At 41.9% G+C, this 10,972-nt stretch overlaps 1 protein-coding gene across 1 annotated transcript in view; it reads right to left on the reverse strand.

Moving 5' to 3' along the window:
* LOC102284405 (cytochrome P450 3A24) overlaps positions 1-4,997 on the reverse strand; it is a 37,679-nt gene extending 32,682 nt beyond the window's left edge. Inside the window, exons 1-2 of the mRNA XM_070362253.1 lie at positions 4,966-4,997; positions 1,361-1,460 (exon numbers count right to left, since the gene is read on the reverse strand). Of these exons, the coding sequence (XP_070218354.1) occupies positions 1,361-1,460; positions 4,966-4,973 (108 nt within the window). The 5' untranslated portion in view covers positions 4,974-4,997. The remainder of the gene's footprint in view (positions 1-1,360; positions 1,461-4,965) is intronic.
* Positions 4,998-10,972: the final 5,975 nt, after the last annotated feature.

Genomic DNA, 10,972 nt, shown 5'->3' on the forward strand with positions numbered 1-10,972 from the left:
CAGTGCCCAGCTGCCATCCCTGTGGAAACCCTCCCCTCCCTACTCGGTCTCTGACTTGGAGCCACTGTCCTCCTTCTCTGGCCCCACCCTGATGTGTGAGGCTGCCCACCTTCTGTGGCCCACCTTCGGGTTTAGGACTGGATTGTCCAGGAAGAGACAGCAGGCAGGGGAAGGAGAGGGGAGGGAAGGGACAGGAAAGGGAAGAGATGGCAGGCAGGGGAAGGAGAGGCGAGGGAAGGGGCAGGAAAGGGAAAGGAAGAGCCACGTGCAGCTTCTGACCCCACTGAAACTGACCAGTGTGTGTAGCCTTTCTCCCAATCAACTGATCAATCAGCCACCTTTAATTCAACATTCATGGTGTTAAGGCAGTTGCAGGAGTCCTACCCTACTGCCTCCAACCACACTAGAGCTGCCCAGTTAGTGCCACTGCTGATGCTATGTGGACCCAGGATCCACACCAGCAGCCAATCTTTTTCAATGCGCATGTGCAAAACACCATCGGAGGGCCCTGCAGATGCTCAGATGCCTAAAGCAGTCCTTACTACTGTCACTCAACTGTACTGACACCTGCCCACAGCTAACCTCTGCAGCCACACACCTGCCCACTGCCAGGCTCAAGCCTGAGCACAGCAATGAAGACCCAGGGGAGCAAAAAATAAAATAAATAAATTACTTTTAATGGATAGTCTTTCCATAAATGGTGCTGGAGCAAATCAGACATTTAGATGCAAAAGAAAAAAAAAAGACAACCTCATACATTACACAAAACCTAACATAAAATGGATCATGGACTTAAATGTAAAACATAAAGTGATTTAATGTTTAGGAAAAAATAGGAGATAATCTTCAGGGCCTAGGGCTAGGTCAAGATATTTTGGACTTGACAACAAAGGCAAAATCCATAAAATGGAAAATTGATAAATCATTCATCAAAATTTAAAGAGCAGTGTTTGCTACGCTAAAGACCCTGATAAGAGGAAAAAACAAGCTACATGCTACAACTATATAAGAATAGTAAGAAGGAGACTTGTAGGGATGGAATAGTTCTGTACATTGATTGTAGTGGTAGCTACACAAATCTACATCTAGGACACATTTCACAGAACAAAACATACACAATGAGTGAGCATGAAACTGAAGAAACCACAATATGCTCTGTGGATAGTATGAATGTCAGCTTTCTGCTTTGAAATTGTAGACTAATTAATCAATTTATTGCCGTTGGAGGAATCAGGATGAAAGGTACCTGACATCCAGCTTTTCTGTATTTTTCTCTTTTGACAATATCCTGTGAATCTGTAATATATTTCAAAATGCATATCTAATAAACAAATTTTAAATTAAAAAAATGGATGCCTACCCTCCGGTTTGTGAAGACAGAATAACATTCTTTCACTAGTACTGTTTTGATCATGTCTGGATCCGTGATAACCAACAGAGGATGTTTACCTTCAAAAATCCTGTGTAGGGAAAACAGAGCTGATTAAACTTAATAAGCCATTTTCTGCAGCTGGAGCCATACCTGGAAGTCCAGATGTTTATCTTAACATTACATAATCCATCCTTCTAAGGTCATCATTAAAAATACCATGAAAACACTACTAATTCTAGGTCATGGGTATATAGGTTTTCCATAATTTTTAAAATGTATTTCATTGGAGAAGGCAACATTACTCTTGCCTGGAAAATCCCATGGATGTAAGAGCCTGGTGGGCTGCAGTCCATGGGGTCGCTAAGACTCAGACACGACTGAGCGGCTTCACTTTCACTTTTCATTTCATGCATTGGAAAGGAAATTATAGTGTTTAATATATTTCATGGAGTCAAGCAGCAGCAATGTATTTCATTATCAAGAAAGAAGTTAGGTTAGTAAATAACTGAAGAAAGCAAATTATCTGAAAATTAAAAAATAATTAAGGGGAGACCATCTACTCAGTCATTTTTGAAGATATACCCAAAGCATGAAAATACATATAATATTAGATGAAAACTGTAGACACATCTATCATAAATATGTAACAATATATCTGCAAATGGAAGAAGATTTGGAATGCTTCACAACTGACAGTGGGATTATGAAAGATTTTTTTTTGTCCTATTTTCTAAAATTTGCTTATTAGTTAATATTTTTTAAGGAAAAATTTTAAATAGTGAGATCTCCTTGGTAGCATCAAGTTCAGGATAATCTGAACAAAAGGAAAAAGAGAATGAAAAAAAAATCAGAGAAAGCATGTATAACTCATCTTTTAAATATTTTCTTTTCATTACATGGGTCCCATGGGCCTCAGGCTCCATGTCGGTGACATCCATCACCAGCTTGGCAGGCCCACATTTGACCCACCTATCACACAAAGCTGACTCCTCAGATGTGACACGTCACTGTTTGACCTGATCTCCTGACTGTCAGGATGTCCCTTCATGGGAATGGGCCACTGGAATGACATTTACTCTGAGTTATTTACTGTCTTCTGATATTTTGGTTTCATTATCAATCACTTACAATGGCTAGAACTAATTGGAAGATTTTCTACATGTTCCCTTAATTAAATTAAAGAGATTTAGGATTAAAAATAAATGATGTTTGGTGCCATCCTAAAATGTTCTAAGAAAACAAAGGTTTTAGAAATTATCACTGGTATTTATGCTCACCAATCTATAAAATGCTAATATAAAAGTCAGTTTTTGGTTGCTTAAGGGAAGTAGGAAGTGTGTTTTTCAGTAAAATTATGAGGAATGAAATTGCATTTTGTGAAGGGAAAAGGAAGTAAGCCTAACTTACAGGTGGCTTTTTAGATGGACGTCGACAGTAATGGGTACAGAAAGGGATAAGGTTTGTGAAAAGCCAACCCTGAGGAAAAGTTTTGTATATGGTTATGCTAGGTAGTTAGAGTAGGGAAAAAGAGTCCAAAATGGCGGTGGCTAAAAGACAAGGAAGGGAAAAGCCTGTGAAAATAGAACAAAGGAAGGTCCGAGGACCAGGATGAAGACCTCAAGTAGAACAAACAGCACTCCTGGCTAAGCCCAGTTTGCATAGGGCAGGCCCAGGGGGAGGAAGAAACATAAAAAGAGGAGCCAAAGCGCCTGCTCTCTCTCTCTCTCCCGCACGCTGGCGTGCTCCTCCACTCTCTTCTCTTCTCTTCTCTTCGTGTCTTTGGGTTGGCATGCCCTCACGCTTTGAGGATGGATTCTCCTGCTATCTTCTAAATAAAATAGAGCCATAACACTGATTTGCCTAAGAGCTATAACATGGTTTGTCCAAGACCCGAGAGCTGTGACGCACCGAGGGCTTTAATGTCCGTCGCTCCAAATCTTTGTTGTGGATGAGACAGAACCGAGGAGCGTACACTTGCCTGACAGTTAGGACTAAGTTTGGGGCTTCCCTGGTGGCTCAGATGGTAAAGCGTCTGCCTGCAATGCTGGAGACCCGGGTCCCTGGGTCAGGAAGATCCCCTGGAGAAGGAAATGGCAACCCACTCCTGTACTCTTGCCTGGAAAAGTCCATGGACAGAGGAGCCTTGTAGGCTACAGTCCATAGGGTCGCAAAGAGTCGGACACGACTGAACGACTTCACTTCACTTCTACATGTTCCCTATTCCTCCTTTAATTCCACAGAAGAATTTCAAATCGTTTTGTGATCACACATAAAAATTACGGAGAAACACTGCACTTACTTCTGCCCATTTCCAAAGGCTGTTCTAAAACTCAGAGGGTGTAAGTGGGTGTCAAGAGCACTTAGTGCTGAAGCAGTGACAGGAGGGATTGAGGAGGCACTTAATCGGCTCTTCCACCTGACTGACCATATTACTTGGACGATTCTCTTCTTCCCATCATGGTTTTGCAACAACACTTGGGTGGATAAGAGATAGTGGTTTCAGGTGACCCTTTATATTCATGATGTCACTCCCGTCTTAATATTTTCTCTCACTAACAGTCACAATTCAGGTATTTGAACTCACCTCAGATCATAGTGATTCTGTGTACTGGTGAGTGGGGTCAAACTCTATATTTATAACAGGTTTTCCCAGGTGCTCCTCATACATCCATGCATGAGAACCATTTTCTAAAAGAGAACTGGGATCCACCATGAAAAACGGACTCCAGCCCAAGCTCACAGGTACTAAGCGTTGGAGGGGCAGCTGGAGCTGGGCCAGTAGTGTCCCAGTGCTATGTATTCTTCCCACTCAAGCAGGTCGACATTTGGGGCCATGGCAACTCACAGGTTCCCATGGTTTCTGAGGGCCTCATGAGAGAAGATGAAGAGGTCCGGACAGGTAGAGCCTCTGCCACTTGCTGTTGGCAAAGAAGCACCACAAGACACCTCTCCCTCTGCTCTCACCAAACCTCCAACAGCTCCTAAAGCCCACCTGACAGACTCTGGGTTAGATATATATACCCTACATCTCCTCAAAATCAGAGAAAAACAGTGCATAAAACAATCATTGAATACAATTCTACTGGAAAATCTTACCTGAAACAATTAAAAAACAAACAAACAAACTCCATACATGCAGAGAAAGTAAAAAGCTGAGCAGATATGATTTCCCATTATGTTAACCTATAACCCTCATCTATTTTTCCAAACTGCTAAGTCGCTTCAGTTGTGTCCGACTCTGTGCGACCCCATAGACGGCAGCCCACCAGACTCCCCCGTCCCTGGGATTCTCCAGGCAAGAACACTGGAGTGGGTTGCCATTTCCTTCTCCAATGCATGAAAGTGAAAAGTGAAAGTGAAGTCGCGAGTTGTGTCCGACTTTTCAAATCATGGACTGCAGCCTACCAGGCTCCTCTGTCCATGGGGTTTTCCAGGCAAGAGTACTGGAGTGGGGTGCCATTGCCTTCTCGGAAGCTTTACAGCCAATGACTTCATTCCAAGAAGCTCTGGACTGAGAGTGCCCTCCACACCACCAGGGGGAGGGCAGGATTATTATAAGAAGTGTGTCCGATTGGAATTTTCAGAATACTCACCCCCACATTTTCCCATACTTTTTAAAACATTCTTCATCAAACTCACAAACACCCTATAAGGAAAAACAATATTACATTATTAATATCCTGTATTGAACCCTATCTCTAATTCACAAAACTACTATTTTTCACTGGCAGTTGGAGGGAAGATCTTATTCACAAATGTCTTAAGGGAAAGGAGAGAAAACAGAGGAGATATTTGTAACTGACAATTTAAAATCACTCTTGAATTTTCTTTGAATATTATAGACACTAAACACTTACCCCTGTCAGTGAATACTAATTACTCCTTGTCTTCTGAAGGCTTTTTATTGTGCATGTGTTGTCTAAAATCTCTTAATCTCTAATCCACCATGGACATTTGAGAAAACTGGAAATGAGGGAAGTAAGGGTTTCCTGCACACACTTTCCTCTCCTAGTGTAACAGCCTTTTCATTTCTCTCATGAGCTCTTCCTAGAATTTCAGCAGAATAAGGAAGCTAAAGCACCAGTAATGTCTTCTAATCTCGCAGATTTAAAGACGTCTAAGGGGTGTGTGTTCCATGAGAAAGTGAATGAGTGATTGAATGAATGACAAAGTGGACTCGCCTTCTAGTTTTCCAGCTCAACGCAGAAAAGATGGGGCAATGCCACAAATATACAAAGAACAGTGCGTTTTAAACACCTGGCCTGAGTTTTTACTTCTATAACTTAAAAAAAGCCTGTCCCTAAGTTTCTATCATGATATTTAATGCTTTAACAAGTAAATGAAGGTCCCAGAAATGTGAGTTGGGGTGCATCTACTAAAGAGTTCACCTGGGAAAGGTGGAGAGAAAATTACTGCTTCTTCAGATGGAAAAATGTTCAGGAAATTCTGAGGCAGTAACAAGACAGTGAAGACCTCAGTTGGGAGAATCAGGATCTGAGAAACAAGCCTCATGTCTGCAGGACAGGAAATCTAAGCCAGAGAGCAGCCTGCACACAGGGCTCTGCCCCTGCACATCATAATGCAGCTCACAACCTTCAGTTCAGGGGCCAGGCCCTGGGGAGGCATCAGAGCTGAATGAATATCAGAATTCACAGTCCATCTGCCACCTGGTACATTCCTTTCAGTTAAATTAAACTTCTAATAATTTTGTCAAATCATATCCGTTCTAGTGATTTTTGTATATGTGATTCTGCCTTATTTTTTAAAAACTCCACAATTTATTTAGTGGTTAAATATCTGATAAATAGACAACCACCATGTTGTCTCAGTTACACTCATTCCCTGCTCAAACTCATCCATGAGGTGCCTGCTTTGAAGGCACAGAAAAAAGCAGAAAGCTTTTGTTCCATTTTTTATATCCCAAAAGATGTCATGTGTAGCAAGAGGTAGAGCAGAAAATGGGGGAAAAAAAAACAACCTGCAGGCATTAGCAGTTCTTGAGAGAATCCAAGTATGTACAAATTACCTGATACATTAAAACTGAAGCATCCAAGCAATTCAGGAGAAAGGAGAAAAAAGGGTACCCAGAGCTTATGCTACCAACAGGACTCATCTGACTATACTGTACACTGCTTAAGAGCCACAACCAGGCATCCCTTCATGCTTTTCTCCTGACAATTAGTAGGGCTGTGCCTTGCTGGGAATCTGCACCTGGCAGAGAGAAGATCCTCTTCACAAAGCTTATAAGATGGAACTTCAAGTCCTGTGCTGACTCAGCCAAGAGAGCTCAGCTGTCTGAGGAGGCAAACCTGAGGCTCTGACAGCTGACAATAGAGGCCTGGGGTATAGAAGGGGCATGTGTGGGTGGGGCCTACAATGCCATTTCTGGGAAATAAGAAAACTCTCAACTGCCTACTGAGGAGGAGAATTTTTACTATGGAACTCAGCTGGGATTTGCAACCATAGAAACAAAAAGGGACATCAAACAATACACACCTTTCGGTAGGACAGAACGTTTCCAAAAAAGAGGCAGAGGTCTTGGGCCAGGAACTCCCAGCTTCTTAAACAGTCCATGTGAATAAGTTCCATATCTATAAAGTGAAAGAGAAAATCCAGGTCAGGGATTGTGGAATAAGTGCTGGAGCTGGCTAGTCACTGATTCAGAACTGGAACCATCAGCCTAGAGAAGCAACATGTAGGTGATAAATACCAACAATTCCAAAAGCAATAATTACTTTTGTTGATCATGTTCTTTCCCTCCTCCACAGTGAGACCATAAATAGCAGCTGAAATCTTGATGTCCCAATCCTAGAGAGTGGATGCTTGATAAATGTTTATAATTTGAGAGCTTCTGAGAGGTTTATGCTATAATTCCTCCAAAAATATCATTCATATGTATTTAGTAAGTTAATTCTTAGTGGTTCCATAATTTTAGAGATTCTCATTCTAGATACAAAGGGGAAATTTTCTTTTCTGTCTCAAACATGAGATTTTGGTTATCTGCATCCACCCAATGACAGAGTTACTAGACTCTACCTTGGCATTGTTCTTATCCTTTTCTTTTCCTCTGATGTTTTGTTGTTTAGTCACTCAGTCATTTCTGACTTCTTTGTGACCCTATGGACTGCAACATGCCAGGCTTCACTGTCCTTCACTATCTCCTGGAGTTTGCTCAAACCCATGTTCATTGAGTCAGTGATTCTATCCAACCATCTCATCCTCTGTCTCCCTCTTCTCTTCCTGCCTTCAATCACTCCCAGCATCAATGAGTAAGTTCTTCCCATCAAGTGGCCAATGCATCAGAGCTCCCTCCATGATCTGACCTCATTTTAAGATCTGATTCTTCTTAATTCTGTCTTCAAGAGCAGGACTTAAAGCAAGCAGAGTGTTCTTATCTGCAGAATGAAAACTGATTCAAGGCTTCCATTGCCATCATAGAAATTGAGCACCTTTCAGCTACACCCATGGCTCTGTGTTCAAGCAATTTGATTGACTTGAACTACAAAAAAGGGTGATTGACTCTTTTGTTCCCTGAAACTGTATAAATGAATCAATGACTAAAGGATCCATCTCCAGACCATTCCCAACCTCATGGCATCAGGTCCACCAACCACCTGCTAAGCCCACTGCCTGATTTACATTCATTTTTCTAAAGATGCTCAATCACAAAGCCTCTGCACTTCAACTATCTTAAAAAACAATCAAGCTGGTGCTCCCTATGGCATAGGTGCTCCCTATGGCAGGCCTGCCTGCAGCTTATCTTTCATGTATTACATGTGCAAGCCCACAACTCCAGGTTCTAGATCTTTGCAAGCCTGCTCATTCTGGTGTTGCTGAGAAATGACAGAGTGCAGGAAAAGAGAGGCTGAAGGAAGAGACTGCCATCAATGGTTTAAATGTGAACTTGCTAGGCCTCCAAGGCTAACTCTCTAGTAGAGTTAAATTAGTAAGGTATGGTTGAAAAGCATGCTGTGTGTAAATGGTTCATCATGCCCTACAGGCACTTTCAACAAAGAGATATATTGGGGTTCCCAGTCTTCAGTTACCTTCCCATGTAGAGCAAAAGACACTTTGTGTGACAAAAAATGAGTGACCATAAAAAACTTCAGAATATTAAATTAAGATCTTGTCTCTCCTTTTTGGAAGGTAGCCTTTAAGGTAGCACAGGTTCAAATTTCTGTACAAATCCAACAATCTTACAATATGTGATAAGAGAAACCCAAAAAATTTCACAGAAAGGACCTATGCTGGAAGTGCACACAGAGGTACCTTGGCCAAGCGCAGCTGGCTATATCTCTCTCTTTCCTCCAGAGCAAGTGGTGGAGGTGTGGGCACCAATCACCACAAAAGGGGTGGCCTGGGCTATTCCCACCCCAGTTGCTTCCCCTTTTGTTTGTCTTCCTTTCCTGTTTCTCTTCACAAACAGGGCAAGTCAGTTTCTGCTTCTGAACCTTCAGTGTGCTACATGAACTCAAAAAGTGATGCCAAGCAATTGAGTGACCATGTTGGCAACACTGGTCCCACAGAGAGCTCTGGTATAGTGTCTGAACTCACATGGTTCCACCAAGGCAGCAGGTGGACTGAGTGAGTTATTTGGCTTCTTTCTAGCTCTTTACTTTTTGGTTGGTACAGTAATGCTATTTTGGGTAAAAAGGAAGGGGCTAAAGATAAAGCCAACATTTTTATAGTCTTTACATCCTGTCAGCCTAACAAGAGCATTGCCTGCAGCGGCTGATTCCTGGCTGCACCAGCACCTTCTCAGGCTACAGGGATGTTTGCCTGGTGGGGACACTAGCTGGCCCCAGCCCCACTGTCAGACGGACCACACACAGTGTGACTGAGGTTGTGTCTTGTCCCCAGGCTTCCAGCAGATGAGATGCCAACCCTGTTGACCTTCTGTGGGACCAGGTCTGAGGAATAACTCTAGGGGTCTGCTCTGAGGAAAGAGGAATATTCTCCCCTCCATCCCGATCTCTTTCTGGATGCCTCTCATATCATCACCAGCTCCCAGGCATGTATACTCATCTGCCCTGAAGACTAAAATAGCTTGCTGGACATGTATATTTAAAAAGGTATATCACAGGAATATTTTACAACACTAGATTCATATTCCAGGCATTATTCTAGAGGGCGAATTTATTTACATACCTTTCTAGGTGCTGGACAGCAGTCCTCTTTTATCCTTCAGGGAAAAACCACATGCTGGAAATACTCATCAATTTTTTAAATCTAGTCCTAAATAGAATGAAGTTAAACTGTACCACATAATTTTATAATATCAGACAGAAAATATGTTGCTGCAATACCTTAATTTCCTAATATTTCTTTCAAGTAATTAAAATGAGAAGGATATTACAACCCACTCCAGTGATTTCTTGCCTAGTGAAAATCCCAGGGACAGAACCCAAATGTGATTTGTAGGGGTATCTCTAATCACTCATTGGAAGTAATTCCTGTCCCAACCTAATGCATGATAACAGAATCTCAACATTGAAAGGAATTTTTCAGCTAAATAGAATGGTTTTTTAAATTTTATTTTTTAATTTTATAATAATAGGCAGAAAATATGTTGCTGAAATACCTTAAATTCCTAATACTTCTTTCAAGTAATTAAAATGAGGTTAATCCCTACCCATACCATCCCTCATCATGATTTACTACCATCCAGTAGTGAAAATGAAATTGACTGGTGAGAACCAAATGTGATTTGTTTCAATGCCATTCTCCCAAATCTCCCACCCTCTCCCTCTCCCAGAGTCCAATAACTCCTCTCCCAAGTCCAATTTTGCATGATACCAGAATTGTTACCATTTCTAAATTCCTCTTTTTCTGTTAGTATAGATGGTTTTTTCTTTCTGATTCAACCTCCTGTGCCACACTTATACAGGGAAAATAAAATCCAAATTGGACTCTGGGGCTTGTGCCTCTTGTAGATTTAGTAGATTTCAAATCACAGGGAAAATAAATTTGTACACTGATTCTAACTCTTCCAGAGATTGAAAGAAAAAGTGAAAAAAATGAATATAATTTCAAGATTTCTACAAAGTCTCCTCAGATCTTAAGATTTCTCATTTGGAAACTAGATAATTTCTGCAGAGTACAGGGTGGGGAATTGAGTCTTAGGAATGGATGCCCTGAGGAGGGGTGCAGAAAAGGAGGAGGGGTGCAGAAAAGGGGGAGGGATGGGTATGAAAAAAGGGTGCTTGTTCTCAGGCCTCCAAACAAAGTCGGGGTGCACCCGGTGCCTTGTGTAAATGACACCTGGAAAGAGGGTCCAGAGCAGGAGCTCCTGAGTGACAAAGGGGCCAAACATTCCTCAGGATTCCTGCAGCAGGTACAGAATCAGAAGTCAGAGAATGAAACAAAACCCAGGTTACTGCTTGCCTCCAGGATTCCCAGCCATGGGAATCAGTGAGGACTATGCTGTACATGGGCCAGTTGTTTTTAATTTGCCCTTGATGGACTCTGGTTGACTAGTCTAGGTCCATGCAAACTGGCAGTCAATCAGAGGGTCATTCTCAGGAGCAAATAATGTCACAAACCCTCCTAACTATGCTAACAGCAACTTGGGAGTAAAGTTAACTCCTTCAACAGATGTGG

The sequence above is a fragment of the Bos mutus genome, chromosome 25 (genome assembly GCF_027580195.1).
Source record: "Bos mutus isolate GX-2022 chromosome 25, NWIPB_WYAK_1.1, whole genome shotgun sequence".
NCBI classification, from domain to species: domain Eukaryota; kingdom Metazoa; phylum Chordata; class Mammalia; order Artiodactyla; family Bovidae; genus Bos; species Bos mutus.